This window comes from Ips typographus, linkage group LG7 (assembly GCF_016097725.1).
Source record: "Ips typographus isolate SLU linkage group LG7, UJ_Ityp_2.0, whole genome shotgun sequence".
Classification (NCBI taxonomy): Eukaryota; Metazoa; Arthropoda; class Insecta; order Coleoptera; family Curculionidae; genus Ips; species Ips typographus.
Window position 1 is genome coordinate 5,378,303 of NC_138428.1, and position 16,484 is coordinate 5,394,786.

At 40.4% G+C, this 16,484-nt stretch overlaps 4 protein-coding genes across 7 annotated transcripts; 2 read left to right on the forward strand and 2 right to left on the reverse strand.

The window, feature by feature from the left end:
- Window positions 1–102: 102 nt before the first annotated feature.
- LOC145732160 (inositol monophosphatase 1) lies at window positions 103–1,330 on the forward strand. The gene is made up of 4 exons (XM_081984259.1): window positions 103–271; window positions 324–826; window positions 880–1,039; window positions 1,090–1,330. Exons 1-4 carry the CDS (start codon window positions 212–214, stop codon window positions 1,186–1,188), a joined length of 822 nt encoding a protein of 273 aa, XP_081840385.1. The 5' UTR covers window positions 103–211; the 3' UTR covers window positions 1,189–1,330.
- On the reverse strand, window positions 1,323–9,972 carry Prp4k (Pre-mRNA processing factor 4 kinase). 3 transcript variants are annotated; one of them, XR_014178950.1, is made up of 12 exons: window positions 9,820–9,972; window positions 9,123–9,767; window positions 7,990–8,431; window positions 7,679–7,936; window positions 7,542–7,630; window positions 5,766–5,912; window positions 5,443–5,711; window positions 5,007–5,383; window positions 2,588–2,799; window positions 2,257–2,334; window positions 2,024–2,089; window positions 1,323–1,967 (listed from the first exon to the last, which is right to left on the reverse strand). XR_014178950.1 is itself a non-coding variant. In XM_081984146.1 (9 exons), exons 1-9 carry the CDS (start codon window positions 9,825–9,827, stop codon window positions 2,596–2,598), a joined length of 2,439 nt encoding a protein of 812 aa, XP_081840272.1. In that variant the 5' UTR covers window positions 9,828–9,972; the 3' UTR covers window positions 2,405–2,595. The 3 variants fall into 3 exon arrangements, 1 of the variants encoding a protein (XP_081840272.1); XR_014178949.1 differs by having other exon boundaries at window positions 1,323–2,089; XM_081984146.1 differs by lacking the exons at window positions 1,323–1,967; window positions 2,024–2,089; window positions 2,257–2,334 and having other exon boundaries at window positions 2,405–2,799.
- Window positions 9,973–10,010: 38 nt separating this feature from the next.
- Window positions 10,011–13,247, forward strand: LOC145732118 (motile sperm domain-containing protein 2-like). 2 transcript variants are annotated; one of them, XM_081984190.1, is made up of 10 exons: window positions 10,011–10,260; window positions 10,315–10,458; window positions 10,517–10,694; window positions 10,917–11,080; window positions 11,139–11,341; window positions 11,791–11,857; window positions 11,905–12,026; window positions 12,081–12,278; window positions 12,334–12,580; window positions 12,637–13,247. In XM_081984190.1, exons 1-10 carry the CDS (start codon window positions 10,176–10,178, stop codon window positions 12,711–12,713), a joined length of 1,485 nt encoding a protein of 494 aa, XP_081840316.1. In that variant the 5' UTR covers window positions 10,011–10,175; the 3' UTR covers window positions 12,714–13,247. The 2 variants fall into 2 exon arrangements, with proteins under 2 accessions (XP_081840316.1, XP_081840317.1); XM_081984191.1 differs by having other exon boundaries at window positions 10,013–10,260; window positions 11,908–12,026.
- A 415-nt stretch (window positions 13,248–13,662) lies between these two features.
- Xpd (general transcription and DNA repair factor IIH helicase subunit Xpd) lies at window positions 13,663–16,479 on the reverse strand. The gene is made up of 9 exons (XM_081984150.1): window positions 16,379–16,479; window positions 16,228–16,327; window positions 15,471–16,180; window positions 14,928–15,419; window positions 14,707–14,878; window positions 14,561–14,659; window positions 14,332–14,511; window positions 13,898–14,284; window positions 13,663–13,846 (listed from the first exon to the last, which is right to left on the reverse strand). The coding sequence occupies exons 1-9, from the start codon at window positions 16,381–16,383 to the stop codon at window positions 13,706–13,708; spliced, it is 2,286 nt and encodes a 761-aa protein (XP_081840276.1). The 5' UTR covers window positions 16,384–16,479; the 3' UTR covers window positions 13,663–13,705.
- Window positions 16,480–16,484: the final 5 nt, after the last annotated feature.

Here is a 16,484-nt window from a genome sequence, read left to right on the forward strand (position 1 = left end):
TAGACAGCTTTGAAATTTTCGTTCCCTCTCTCTCCGAACAACAGAATTGGAAAAAGAGAGAAAAAAAATCCATGGCCTTCTAGATGAACATTAGTTTGGAATAGTCCATAACCTCACTCTCAAGGACAAATAGCAATATTAATTACACTCCAAAAACATGCAATAATTAGTAGGATTCCACTATAATACAGTGAAGTGGGTGAGCGAAAAAATGGCCAACATTGAAGAATTCTACAATGTAGTTCTGGAATTAACCAAAAATTGTGGCCAGGTAAACCAACCCTTTTGTTAAGCCCTTGAATCAATTTACACTCTTTTTGCAGTTAATTAAAGGACGCATCTCCTCCAGAACCAAAAAAGTCGACACTAAATCAGGGGCCATTGATTTCGTTACCGAAACTGATCAGGAAGTGGAAAGGTTATTAATTGAGGGCCTCTCCAAAGCTTTCCCCGACCATAAGTTCATCGGTGAGGAGAGTGTGGCGGGTGGGGCCCGTTGCACACTGACCGAAGCCCCTACATGGATTATCGACCCTGTTGATGGCACCATGAATTTCGTTCACTCATTTCCTCACTCTTGTATTTCGATTGCTTTGTTCATTGACAAGTTGCCAGTGATTGGAATCGTATACAACCCTATGCTGAACCAGCTGTTTACGGCGCAGAAAGGTAAGGGGGCCTACTTGAACGGGGAAAAAATTTCGGTGTCGGGGACTAGCGAGCTGGGGGACGCTTTAATTATGATGGAGTTTGGCACTAGTCGCGATCCAGAAAGGCGCCGGATTATCCTGGAGAATCAGCAAAAGTTGATGCCCCAAGTTCACGGGTCAGCTTATTTTTCTGTAAATACAAATCTGGGTTAATCATCCCATTTTATAGGCTTCGGGCGTTGGGTTCTGCCGCCCTAAATATGGCCATGGTGGCCTGTGGGGCTGCTGATGCCTACTTTGAAACTGGAATTCACATTTGGGACATTGCAGCTGGCGAGTTACTGATTACGGAAGCAGGAGGAGTGGTTATTGACCCTGCTGGGGGTGAGGTAAGGATTGTCCAGGAATATTAGAAGTCTTTTCCAAAGTACAATTCCAGGTTGACAGGCTGTCACAAAGAGTGTTGGGGGCCAGCACCCAGCAGTTAGCTGAACAACTGTCCAGAGAACTGACTCAGCACTATCCTGGACGGGATTAGAGAGGAATTACCAATATGCTTGTCTTGGGATTTAACCAGTATTTGTTTAGTGTGAAACAATGAGGAAAGTGTACGTCACTTGAAAGATTAATAATATAATGCTGTTACTGTTGTTGTGTAGTAAAAGAAAGTCAAAAGATCACCAATTTTATTCATTTTATCACCATTTTGTGTGTAAACACTGCAAAACTTTCAGTTCATTTTAGCAAATACACGCACAAACACTAAAGGAAACGCGCACTTGATTAAAGCACAAAAGAAAATGGCGGCGACGGTAACTGTCAAAAATTCAGGCTGGTCTCGTTTAATCAATAAATCATTATGCTGTATGTGTAAAAATCAATATGATTAACAGGGGCAGCCTATATTCTAGAAACACTGTGGGCCAAAATGAATGTGATGACGTCATTTGACTTTGCCTTTATGAAAAAGTGGTCATTTGACCAACTTCTAAATGACGTCACATCCGTTTCGACTTGTGCCGCATTCGTTTGCAACCTCCGTAGAGCAGAGCGGTTTTGACGTCACAATGACGTAGATTGACAGTTGGTCAACTAATGGTTTTTCCAAATTACGTCATCGTGACGTCAAAAAAGCTCTGCTTCACAGTCCCCATTGTATATCATGGGATGGTATAATTTTGCATAACTGGATTTTTTCATATTAAAATAAAACAAAATGGCGTCCCAGTCGGCCATATTAACACACTATACATTCGTCAGTAATTTTGTATTCGAAACGTACTTACCGTAAATACGCAGAACTGACAGCTCATCATCCTAAAATAGAAAAATAGCAAAACGTTAAAACCCAACAGGATGGTGGTTTTGTATACTTAGCCTCCAGCGCGCCTTAGAAAGCGCACTCATCGTCCTCTAGTATCAATGTAATCCCTATTTTTCTGAAAAAAAAAGTCACAAAATCAATATGGCGGCTCCGGTTAGATTTAAACAAAGGCCGTAGAACACCCCCTCTTTACTGTATTGAGTGGTGGGGGGTGTTTTACGGTTGCTACTTTTTTTTTTAAAAAACGGAGCTTTAAAAGCGCTTCAAGCACCTTTAAACTACCTTTAAATTAAAGCCCATAATCGTGCGACAACAGTGACATTTCGCCGACGACGCCCTCTATTTACCGGCCCTGGTGAACTGCAATAGAAAATACATTTAATCAACACAACCTTACACTGTGTCGGGGATAAATAAGTTGACCTTTGCGACCTTTTTGCACTAATTTTTATTTGCAATATAGTTTATATAGAGGATGTCTGCGACTTAAAACATTCAATTTCGCTTATCGTATTTTACATGAACCACCCTGTATAAAAAAAAGGGTGGGACCACTGCCAATTCAATAAAAGAAAAAAAACCTAAATCCTGATGGGTGTTGGGTTTTTTTTACCTCCTGGATCAAATCTTGTCTTGAATGAAGGGATGGGTGAGCGCGTTGTTCAGACTGATCCGTTTGGCCGGATCGATGGACAAAGCCTTCTCCAACAGATCTTTCAGCTGGGTCACCTTCTTCAATTGGTCGGCGGGCAAAGCCTGACCGGCCACCAGTTCGGTCTGCAGGTCCCTGTTTACCTTCACCACCGACATAACCACAACTTTTTCCTGAAAGACCAAAAAGTCTACATGTGTCGAGTGATCTCTGAAAAGTAGTAGTTTGTGATTGGTTTTTTTTTTTGACCAATCACAAGCTGACCATAATATAACAAATAAAATGTGCAAAATGACTTTCTGCACCCAATGGACCAGGCTTACACCGATTTGGAATATTTTAATTTAACTGGGTGAACACCCTGTATATGTCCAATCATGTTGTGGATAGAATGAGATGACAGAGCAGTTTAAGACGAACATTTTGAGCTTTTTACAGTCGTTCAAATGAAATTTAAAGAAATTTTATGCACGTTTCCAAAAACAAATGTATTTTCATATCTGGTTGGTCATATGACCGTCAAACATTTTAACAGTTATTATGGCGGTATACAGGGTGATCAAAAGACAATATCAAGGGCTACAAATTGGTATATCGAACCACCCTGTAACTGTCAAAATAACAAAGTTATGGGCAGTCACAGTGAAAACTGTCAAAATCAAACGTTACAACAAACAACTCAGTGAAAACAGTAAATAACTCAGTTATTCGACGTTTTAGGTAAAAACGCTATACAGGGTGGTCAAAAGAGAATTTCAAGGGCTACAAATTGGTATATTGAACCACCCTATATAATTGTCAAAATAATCGAGTTACTGTCAATACAGTGGAGTAGTTTATAGGGCGATCGAATGAATTTTTAACATCCTTGCAACTCCTTTTGAAATCCATGTCAAATTCTAGGCTTACTTGATGTAAAATGTTTGTAACGTTATTCAATTGTTTTTGCTCTAACAGCCTTACTTTGATCACCCTCCTCGAAAGCAGAAATTCCCAAATTGAGCGAAATTTTGGTGCGCTTTTCTAGAAAATCGTCCATAACGCACTTATTTAAAACACACTGTATAAAACCACCGTATAACAAAAGAAAGCTAAAGAACGGGGCTATCTCGTGACGTTGAGTGGGCACGGCTAAAGTGTCCCGTTTAGCCGCTAGAGAGCGTCAAAGTTGACTCTCGCTTTATGCAGTTTTTGCTCAATATCTCAGAATCGTTTCAGGTTAGATGTCTGAAATGTGTGTGACAAATGCACCTCGAGGGTATGTAACTTTTACCTTCTATACACTTCTTTGGTACCACGTATCGTTTGACCTTGAAAAATTAAAAACTAGAATTGTCAAGAATTTTCAAGGGTGACCTTCTGATTTTTTTCAGAAAATTTTTTATTTTCATAATTAACCTCAACTGCTTAAATACCTTCAGGTTAATAGTACAAAAATGACTTAAAGTGTCATTTGTCAAAATGTAATTTTGCAAGGGTGCCACGCCCTAAAGTGTCAAAATTTACATAAATTTAACGTGATTTCCGAAAAGGTGCCAGTTAGAGCAAAATGGACGTCAGATTTGTATTCCCCAGGTTCAAGTAAGTTTAAAAAAATCGCTTTGATTGAAGAAAATCCAAAATGGTCGCCGTTAATATAGTAGGCCCAAAAAATCCCTAATTTAGATTAAATTTTCGTGCACTTTTCCAGAAAATCGACGTTAACTCGCTTATTTGAAACACCCTGTATAAAACCACCGTATAACAAAAGAAAGCTAATGAACGGGGCTATTTCGTGACGTTGAGTGGGCACGGCTAAAGTGTCCCGTTTAGTCGCTAGAGGACGTCAAAGTTGACTCTCGTTCTTTTGCAGTTTTTGCTCAATATCTCAGAAACGTTTCAGGTTCTTTTTGGTAGCACGTACCATTTGCCCTTGAAAAATTAAAAACTAAAATTGTCAAGAAATTTCTAGTGAAAACTTTTTATTTTCAAAATTAACCTCAACTGCCTAAAAATGTAAAAAACGAATTATTTTAGAATTTTCATATTTTCGAATTTTCTAGAAAAATTTCCATAAATTTAATTTTCCGGAAATTGTACATCCCTGTAAAATTATTTGATGACAAATTTGACGTGTAATTTAGCTTTACCCTCGTTCAATTTGACCTTAAAGTCGATTCATGAATAACCCCCTACACCTTCTACACAGTCTAAACCCCAGTGCGGTTCAGACTGTGTAGAATACAGTTGTATTGTAAAGTCACAGTCTAAACCTCCCTTAATTTAAGTTCCTCAAACTTATTTGAATCAAATGGCCGGTGTAAAGCTTGCCAAAGCGAAAACCGTCATTTTGACAAACGTCAGCACTACAATAACATAACGTGAAAGGAGGTAAACTCACCCGTTCGGTGACCTTGTCGATCTCGTGATACAAAAAGTTGCAGTTGCCGTCAAAGTGTTGTTCCTTGAACGCGCCCCGTCTGATCACCTTGTTCGGAAACTTTCCCTTCAGGTCCATGAAGAATTTCAGCATTTGATTGTTCGATTTGCCCGAAAACAGAATACGCCCGGCGTAGAGTTCGTAGATGGTGCAGGCGGCGCTCCACATATCGATGGCGTAGTCGTAGGGTATCCCCAAAATGATTTCGGGGGCGCGATAAAATCGCGACACCAAATAGGGCGTGATCTCGTTCTCGTTGATTTTCGACGCCGATCCGAAATCGCACAACTTCAACACCAGCTTGGTCTCGTTCACCAGAATGTTGTCCGGTTTGATGTCTGCGCAGATTAAATGTCAAAACAACAAGTCAAAAAACAGAGAATGGTAGAGTACGTACCGGCGTGCAGGATTCCGGTTTTCTTCAGCAGTTTGAGGGCGAGCAACAACTGTTGCGTGTAACTGCGCACCGCTTTGATGTGCAGCCCGACGTTTTTGCCGTACTTTTTCAGCACTTCTCGCAAATTCATGGCCAACGGCTCAAACACCATGCACAAGTGCTGTTTGTGGAAAAAATGACGGATGAGTCGCAGACAGTGCATTTTATCGTCCGGGTCTGCGTCGTTGAGCTTTTTCAAAATGTCCAGCTCCTTCAATCCAGTTTTATGCCTGCAATTTACTCAATCAAGTAATTTGATTTTTTTTTTTTAATAGAAAACCTACATTATTTCATTGTTTCTAATGATTTTAACGGCTACGTCCTGGCTGCCGCGTGCCTGGTCTCTAGCCCTCACCACGTTACTGAACACGCCCTGGCCAGTATAGCCGTACACCATGTATCGAGTGTCCAGGATCTCCCCCACTCTCACCCTAAACTTCAAAAGTTAACAACCAATCACAACTACTGTTCTCGCGGAACAAGTTTACTCGTGCGTCATCTCCCTGTGATTTAGAAGTAGACATGCATTATTGACTTCATCCTTGTCTATTGTTCACTTTCAGAAAGGGTAAATATCTTAAAGTGAATGTCTTCCAAAAAAAAACATTTACTGATTAGCGTTTCTATTTCAGTCATTGTCAGTTTGAAAACCATCAAAATTTATTTGATTTGTTTACTATTAATTTTTTTCCATTTCTTTGTGTTGCTAATCATTTATAAAGTTTTCTATCTACCACACCACCACAGTTTTTTTAAGAGCTATTGTTTCTACGCTTTTAACATTCTGTAAGTACTTTCATAATATTATTATTAATATTTTTATTTTTTTTTATGTCGGCTGTCACGATCTAACCAAAATTGGCACAATTACTAACCTGTTTTGAAAAAAAAGTGGGAGTGTCTATTATGGTTTTTATTTAGCCATTTGGTTTTTCCTAAATTCAGAATTACTTACTATTACAGTATTTTTTTAGAAAATGCCTGGAAAAATTCTCCACAGACAAGCCCAGCAGTTAATTCTTAACCTTTGTGAATATTTTGAATTGGAAAAAACCAATGGAGGACCTTTAGAAGCTTTATCATCTGTTCAGGAAGAAAATAAGAAATTTTAAGACCTTACATTTTCTTACTGATGTATTTTTTTGATACTAGAAGGTTGCAGCTGCTTTGAAAATTTCCCGTAAAACTGTTTATTCGATTCGGAAAAAGCAAGCAAGTAATCTTATGATTTCCTCACCTAGAAAACGTAAATCGAGACGTTATCGACGGGCCAAGACCACTGATTTATCTAAAAAAGCATTAAAATGGATGTTCGAAATACATTATATGATATGTACAACGATAGTATGTTAATAATAGTAAAATATATCTACTTTTGTAAGAAACATCTATTAACATTTCATTGTTTCCAGAGACTGAGATTTTTGGGTTGCATTATAGATTTTTCATAAAAATGTCTTCAAACATATTAATAATAAAGTCATAGAAAAAATAAAATAAGCGTCTAAAATGTTTTCCAGCGGATTTAAAATAAAATAAGTGGATTGCAACTTGAAAATGAGATATGAGATACTACAGCATCACTCAGAATGTCTTATTGAAGTTTTAATTTGTTGTATTTATTTTAGAGAAACATGTAATCATCCAGAACCTAAATCAAGAGCTTAAAGTTAAAGAAATACTACATATTGGTAATACATCTCTGCGAATTTTGGTAAATAAATTAGGTTTCAAATTTAGACGGAATTCTATGATCCAAACGGAGACTTCTCATAAATAAAAAATGTTATTTCGGTCAAGATATTTTTGATTTGCTTTGGTATAAGGTTGTTTTAGTGCAAATTTGCAGCCAAAGATCTCTACTTTCTGACTGACAATATAGGCAAAATTTTAAACGTGACGAAGCTTTAGACACGCCCTTTTCTATAATATGAACACAACAGGTTTGTTGACGAAAACTTGATTTGATTCATATGATTATATGTGGGTGTATAAATGACGTAGCCTTCGTGAGGCACGGGTAAACTCACTCCGCGAGAACAGTAAAAGTACCAGTTTACCTGTAGTAACCCTCAGCGTCGTCCCAATTATCAGTGAGTGAAGGATTTTCAGCTCCTCGTCCTTTTGTGTTCACTATAGTACTAGGAGACTGAAAAAAAAATATTATTACACCTTAATAACATGAAATCACACTTACATTAGTGCTGGCCTTAAAAACATCCTGTTCCGCAAACATATCCCACTCAGTTTGATTCTTTACTTTATCCTTCTCCCCCTTATCCTTGGGCTTGAGCATGTTAGGGAGCAAAGGAGGTGTCAAAGACTCATCCTCCACCACCTCCTTCTCTTGCACTTTATTACCATTGGTAACCTCCTGCACTTCAACAGTGTCAGTGTTTTGAGGGCTGGACTGTTGTGAGGAATTGGTGTTGGAATCTTCAGTAGCCCCCAAACGCTGCGCCCACACAGTTTTACCACACTCTCAATTTGAAAATAAGTTAAACCAACCTTGAGTAACTCCTCGCGTTGTTTCCTGCGTTTCTCGATAATTGCCTCCTCATCTTCATCCTCAATGTTGATGTCCAATTCGATTTGCACATCCGAATCCGACGATTCCGCTTTGGTTTTGATCTGGCCCTCACTGAGCGAATCCTTGTACTTGTCCTGCTCTTTGCCTTTTCGGTGTCGTCTGTCGTGGTGTTTGTGACCGTCTCGATACTGTTGTTTGCCGCCCAAAGAGCGTCTACGGTCACGGTCCCGCGCGTCCAATCTACCCCGAGCGTACTTTTGATGGTAGTCGCGATGGTACCCGTCTCGATCGCGAAGTCTCTCATAGGACGACACTCTACGTTCCCTGGAACTCTCCCTCAACTTATCTCTTTCCTTCTGTTTCTGTCGTTCGCGTTCACGTTCACGCTGTCTGTCTTTTTCTAAAAGCTCCTTAATTTTCCTACAAAAAAAAAGCTTCAAACACCCCAACTTGGCATCAATAGTTCAGTTTCTTTTGAAGCTCCATGAAGCCTGCAGATTGATTTGACGTCAAGATGATGTAATTTCACAGACTACCTTAGGCTGTTAATGCGATCAAACAAAGCGGATTGAATTAACGATTATTTATGGTGTTTCTTACATTTGATAATTTGGGGTTATTGGATGCCTTGGACTGATCCGTAAGGATCGAAAAAAGATCACTATTCAAGCAGAAAGAGATGACAACATATTTGTAATTGTTATCTATCAGCAGTGTTGCAAATATTACAGAAATATATGTATTTTACCTACAAAAAACCCACCTTGTCTGAAAATCAACAAAGCCCCAAATCATTGTTGGGCATTAACCAAAAATTGCTCTATATAAGTAAGCCATTTGTGCCGCATATGTTTTCAACCTCCATAGAGCAAGCAGAGCGGTTTTGACGTCACAATGACGTAATTTGACAGTTGGTCAACTAATGGTTTTCCCAAATTACCTCATTGTGACCTCAGATTCATTCAGCAGGGCCCATGGAGTGTTAAAGAAAGGAAGCATTGTAAACAACTGCTAAATGAGGTCTGAAAGCCCAATTCTGGCCACATTTTACTTGATCACCTCAAATTCCTTCTGCACTCTCAATAAACCAGAAAAAAAACCATTGACTAACCTGTCTTTGTCTCGTATCCGTTCTCTAGCAGCAGCAGCACTCTCCTTCTTGCTTTTCTTCTTCTCAGGCTCTTCGTCCGAATCTAGCACACTAATAATCTCCTGGGCCACTACAGTACTGACTTTACTGACAACTTTTTCAGCCACTACCTTATGCATGTCCGGCACCCCCGCCAATTTGGCTTGCAGCAGCTCTTTTTGCTTCATCAGCTCCTCCAAATCCATATCGGCCTCAATAACGCTCATATCTATAGCGTCAGAGTCGCAATCCAATTCCGGTACGTCCACGCTGTTTTCCTCTGAGGAAATCCCTTCCAAGGATGCTTGTTTTGCCAGGGTGAGGCCTTCGGTGATAAACTCAGTCACCTGGGCAATTTCAGTGCTGTTTGGTTTGTCCGCAACCTTGTTACCGTTTGCTACTGGCTGTTCCGGTTCAACCCTTTCGGGGGTGTAATGTTCGGGGCTGAGTGGCTCTTTGGTTTTGTGTTTGTGCTTCTTATGCTTTTTGTGTTTTTTTGTTTTGGTTTTTTCCACTTTTTCCTCACCGTGCTTTTTGCCGTGTTTGTGTTTGTGCTCTTTCTTGTGTTTCTTCGGTTTGGGGTCCACTTCCTCATCCTTGCTGGGTTTACGTTTTGGTTTTTCCACCCTGCAATTTAAAATGGTGGTCAGCCTTTATCCTATAAAACGTTGAAACTTACTTTTCCATGATTTTTCACTATTTTAATTGCCTGGAAAAACGCGATAATAGCTCTTTTTCCAATTTTCAGGAAGGTTTAATTATTTTCACTTTTTTTACTAAAGGAAAAATGCCGCTGTCAAGTGTCAATGTCAAATGACTGTTGTCTTGTCACTACTCACTAGTGTCAAAACAAAATTCAAAATTTAAGGTTATAATACAACAAATATTTTAATATTTATTTTAAAAGATTTTTTTATCCACTTTTTAACCTTCTGGTCCCATATATAGATAATAAATTACCTATTCGCACTTTGAAACCACTTAAACCAAACCCAATTACAGTTGAAATAGGTGTTTCTCAAGGTTTGTGTAAGGATGGCGGTGGAGGCAGTACCTCAGGGTTTAGTGGAGGAAATTAGGGAGGCCTTCCTCAAGGAAGTGGAGGACAAGGGCCTCAACTGTAAGTTTTTGCTTGTTATCGCCTAGATTGCAGGTTGCATGATGTTTTTCACAGCGATTCATCCTAAAGACCTGTCGCGCCTTAAAACCGATGATCATTGGCTCAGACGCTTTATCGCCCACAGTGAGAATGATGTCACAGCCACTCTGAACATGATGTGGACCGCCCTGACGTGGAGGAAAGAGCAGGGCGCCAATGGTAACATTTTGGTTTACTATCGAAAGTCAGTAGAAACTTAGTAGTGTGATGCTTGCAGAAATCAATGAAAACAACGTAAAAATGGAGTTGTTAATTAAGGGGGCTTTTTTTCCCCATGGGAAAGATATTAATGGCAAAACATTGTTTGTCTTCAAGTGTAAAATGCACTCTAAAGGTGCTGTGGATATGGATGAGTTGAAAAGATGTGTCATTTACTGGTTTGAAAGAATGGAAAGGTTAGATTAATGCCGCAGTCGTTTTCACGCTCCATGGAGCGAGTAGAGCGTTTTTGACGTCACGATGACGTAATTTAGAAAAACTGTAATTTAAGCAACTGTCAAATTACGTCATTGTGACGTCAAAAAAGCTCTGCTCCCTGCATGGAGGGTGAAAACGATTGTGGCCAAAAGCACAGTAGGCTAACAGTTCCTCATAACCTCACTTTGAATAATTTACAGAATGACCAAAGGTGACCAAATCAGTTTATTTTTTGACATGGAAGGTTGCAGTCTTAGTAATATGGATATGGAGTTAATCAAATATCTGATTGGGTTATTCAAGGAATATTATCCATATTTCTTGAATTATATTATAATTTTTGATATGGCTTGGGTTTTGAGTGGTAATTTTGCTAAAACTGATTGAATCCAGCCAGGTTGTGCATGACAAATTGGTTTCAGCCGCATTTCGAATAATCAAGACCTGGCTACCAGAAAAAGCCATTGAAAAACTGAAAATGGTCACCAAGAAGGATGTGTTAAATTACGTGCCAAAAAATGAAGCCCTCAAAAGCTGGGGTGGAGATAACGACTATGCATTCCGGTTTGTTTCCGAAAATCCACAAAAAACTGAACCAGAAAGCAATGGCACATCAGTTCGAAAGGTCAGTTATTCTAGAATGTCACAAAAGTGAGCACTGTTGCCAAGTTTATTTTTTAAACTTTTTTGGGGGGTTAATTTTATTTGATTTTCAGTATAGCCTCACAATTAACTAAACTGACACAAACAACACAAAATGGGGTTTAGGACTAAATTTAAGTAAAACAAACTCAATTTTTATATGTCCTATTTTACCTCAACACAGACAGCATTGCCGGATTTATAAATATCCTATCAGATGGTTATCAAAACAAACTTTGGTAGCTTCTAATGTAAGGCGGCGTTGCTACGTCAACTTAATTTTAGCTTCATTCCCAGTTTGTAACGTTAAGCGTGGGGGTTTTTTTGGGCGAAACGAAGGAGCTGGCAACGTTTTGCGGCGTCCACGTGGGCGCAGATCCGCGTAAATGTCAGCATCTCCGAATCGATACAAAATACACACATTCTTTTCAGGTCCATTTCCAAGACGGATCGCCCATGTCGGATAAATCGCCGATCGTCAGCCCCAATTCCAAAGAAGGTAATTTAATAGTTCTTGTAGTAATAACTTGTTTTGATTCGCAAAAGTAGATGGAGGCCCGCTGGAAGTCACCCCCAATGCCATCATCGCCTTCCTCAAGGAGGGTACGGACCTGGTTAGTACCGTGGATCTGCACAATACCGATTCAACAGCTTCGGTGGTTTTTAAGGTTTATCTATCACTATTCTCCCCACTCCTTTATTGAACCCTCTTTTAAAATAAGGTGAAAACAACCTCCCCCGAAAAATTCAAGGTCAAACCGAGCACGGGGTGTTTGAAAGCCGGCGCCAAGGACACGGTGACCGTTACACTGTTGCCGGGTTTCCAATTGGGCGGTCTGTCCAAGGACAAATTCCTTATCATGAGTTTGGTACTGGAGGAGGGTGAAACGGCCAATTCTGATATATCCGAGCTATGGAAGGTAAGTGGTTGCAATATTGCTAACATTCTCTCCAAATTAATTATTATTATTATAGGCGTCATCTGGTGGCAATAGAAAAATCTACCAAACTCGGTTACGTTGCGTACAAAGTGGCGATATGACGCGCAACGGCAACTTGGCCACGTCCTATCATTCGCCTACCAAAAGTGACAGCGACAACCAGCTGTCAAAACTGACAACGTCAGTAGCGCAGATCCGCGACAACCAGGTGGCGCTGACCCGTTCGTTGCGCACCCTACTTCTAGTTCAGATTGCCCAGTTTGCGGTTTTGCTGTTATTAGGTGAGTTTGTACTAAATGACGGAAATTTGAAAATGCAACATTGTCGATTATCGCAGGTGTGCTGTACTTTTGGTCGCGTAACGAGATTGACAGTGACGGTTACTGTCGCGATCCGAAAGGGGCGCTGCCGTAGCCTGAACCAATCGTGGCCGAGCCTACGCAAGCGCAGCGCGTGTTTTTGGCCGCTCTTTATCGCATTTTTTATGTTGTTATGCACGCGCTGCGCTGATAGTACAACTGATAGTTTGTATATAAGTAGTAATTTATATTTTCATGACAACCCAACTAATTTTGTACACAATTTTTTCTACAAATTGGGGTTGTACAAAACTATCAGTTGTACATACATTCAGTTGGGCATTTTGTTGTTGTACCTTTTATATTTTGTACTAGTCTATTTTTTTATTTTGTATTCTGTACAGGGTTTAATTAGCTTGTAGGTTGTAAAGTGGCAACGTCGCCTCTGAATCACTGCAATTTAAAATAAAACCAACTATTCCAATTAAGCAACGTTGCATTTATATCAACAATACTAATTCGGTTAGGGTATTTTTTATACGGAAGTGGAGTGGTGTGTACGCGGACCGTTATGTCACGGTTGTTTACTATTAAACTAAAAATGTATAAAATACACTTAATGTAAGGATATACAGAAATGTTGAGTTTATAGGTTGTATCATTTCTCTGTCTTTATTGGGAAAGTTGCTGAGCTGGCAACATTGCAATTCTCAGACGTCTGTCAAACGTCACTTTGTTTACTTGTGGGAATTTTCATCATGGCGGTGGCTGGGCTAGTACGCGTCAGTTTTTTCTTGAAAAATTGTTGTATTTATATGGTTTCAGTGGAAAATCACGTTATTATCCGGTAAAGTAGCGTTAAAATTAACTGGGGCACAATGAATCATGTTCCAGCCTTGGCAATGTATAACCAGCATGAAAAAGGTAAGTTTCTACTTTGTGTTTTGGTTGATAGATTGTTTTAGTTGCTTTTAGACTAGTTGGTAGCAGTTTTCAGTGATTTTTGGCTCATATATTTACTTTAAATGCTCTAGTCTGCATGGGTAGCGTTTGCATAAATCAGAAAAGTTAAAAATACTATATTGTAACATTTAAACAAAAACCTAACTATGTTTCATCTTTGTTGGCTTGTTCCTGAGTTTTTTTCCGTTCCATTTCTTGTAATTGCTCTAAAGTGAGCAGAGACACGCCCAATTGGTCCTCCCTAGTGAACGGTTGCGCCATCTGTCTCAACCATCTTTTGGCAATCTGAAACACCGCACAAATCGATCTCACACCCACCATCGACTCGACACCCACCTGCACGGCCTCCTCAGTCGACAAATTACACAAACCGTCGGTCAAATGGGCCTGAATCCATTTAGGCAACTTGGACCGTTTGTCCGACCTGGCAAATCGTTTGTCGGCGAAAATCATGATGCCGTAGTCGGTTTTGCCGCGTATGGCCCTGCCCACGCACTGCGCCGCGTGCCTCATCGCGTCAAACGTCAGAAAGTCATTTTCTCTAATCTGGAATTGGTCGCGTAAATAGTCGAGACGCGCTTTCAGTATCCTGGATTGAGTGTACACGTAGGGAATGCCAAACATCAACACGGCTCGGCCCAGATGATGGTCAAAGTCCACGCCTTCCGACACTTTACCACGGGCCACTGACAGTAGAACGGCGCCCCTGCCTGACTCGCAAGCCTGTTGGCGTTCATGTAAACAGTGTTGTCAAGTTTACACTGTACTACCTTAATATAGTACATGAGGGCAAAACTGGTTTCGGCCGAGTCTTGTGTCTCAATAAACAGCAACTTGTAGCGTTGCAAGCTGTCGATTACTCCCTGATCGTACCAAGCGGCAACAACGGATTCCAGGTACAAATAGGAGGTGAAGAAGCACACAATACCGTCTGGGACGTTGGCAGCGACCTAAGTAACGCCAAAAAATCAAACTTTTCTAGACACCTGAAGGACTTACCTCCACTAAAAGCTGTCCGTAATTACGTATAACAGCGTTGTCCTCGCGCGTCTCAAACTTGGAGGAAATGGCCACTTGATCGTTGCCTTTAGATACAATCTAGACAAGGATGGTAAAACAAACACGTACACCACACACACACTCACCATTGGTAGTAAACAGGGCCGGGCTAAAGTCATGGTAAACGAAGCCATCACCACAGGATGGAAATTCAAAATTTTGGGGTACATATCCAAAGGCGACAACGTCCCCGAGGTGATTACGACGCTTTGAAACCGATCAAAAATCGGTTTGACCGCTATCGAAGAGTCCAGACAACTACAACCAATCACTTAACTCAACCGTCAAGTAAGAAAGTTTAAACAACCTAAAATGCAGTATTGGATTGGACACTGTTGGGGTTTTATCATCGAAAGGCTCCACAATAATGGTGAACCCTTTGGTGTAGGTGGACACCAATGTAGCCAGGTGGGTTATCAAGGTTATTGGTCCAAATTCCGTCATATCCGTAATCTCCAAGGTCCGCAAAAGCGAAGCCAGCCGTTCCGCGCAGAACCGTAACGGTTTCCTTTCGATGCACACTTTTTGCTGCACATCTTTCAGGAAACCAACGGGAGATTCTTGCACCACATGTTGAACTCTCAGCCGCGTTTTTAGGTACTCCACAAACCGTTTAAGGAAGCTGATAAAGTGTTCAGCATTTCGGATATTTCCGGGCACAGCCTCCTGTAAAATTTCATCGGGCAGGACCGGATTTGATAGGATTAAATCGGTATCGCGAGCCACGCTTGCGTCCCTCAATCCTTCAACCAGTCTTTGGTATTCCTCTTTCAGTTTTCTGCTGTCCTCATCTCTCATTCTAACAAATTACCCTAACTAATGCTTCACTCAAAAACACAAAAACACTTACTCTGAAACATGTTTCTCCAAAGTGCCTATATTAGCTGTGGCCCTCTCAATAGTCCTCCGGTGGATTTTAACACTCATTGAATCAATACAAACATTATCAATGTTGTGAGCCTCATCGAAAATTACCACACTCTCCTTAGCCAACTCTTTCGACACAACATCAGCAATTTTGGGGTCCAACAAGTAGTGATAACTGTACACCACAATATTTGCGTGCATTATAGCAAACCGCGCCAAAAAATAGGGACACCAATTTCTGTCCCTACCATACTGCTTAATTTCATCCAAACCATAAACCCCATAAGGTAAATTACTCTCTTTTCCATCCAGGGCAAAGCCTTCATAATACTGACACACTGGTGTGGTATCATCAATATTATGCCGTTCGCGCACGTAGGATGCCGTTAAACTGTGACATTTCCCGTCTACGATTTTTCCCTCGCGTTCTGTACTCACTTGAGGGTGGATACACATGTTCTTGCGCGAGCTCAGCACTAAACCTACAAGACTTGGATACTGACCGTCCTGTTTCTCATAGTAGTCTAAAAGCTTCTTGAGCTCTTCCATGATCTTTTCAATCTCCGGAACGGTTCGGGAGCAGTAAATAAGCTTGCGAACATCATGGGGGTGTTCCACCATGTAAGCAACAATCAGCGAGAGCAAAGTGGTTGTTTTACCAGTGCCTGAGGGCATTTCCAGCAAGCAATGACCCTAAAATTTTAACGTAAACCACGTGAATTGAGTTAGGAAGGGTTTACCTTAGCGTCCAGGGCTTTTTTAAGCTCACACATGTAGGCATACTGCTCGGGGTAGATGTACTCATAGGGAAAGTATACAAGCAAACCATCCACGCTTAACCTAAAAAAAACACCACAGTTATTAGTTTTCCAGTAAAGTAATTAAACTAACCGCATCTTGCTGCTGAAAGGGCTATTTTACATTAAAAATTAAGAAAAACCACCGGTGTAAACAAAAACAACAACCTTAACCTCACTTTTAAGAAAATTTGACAGCT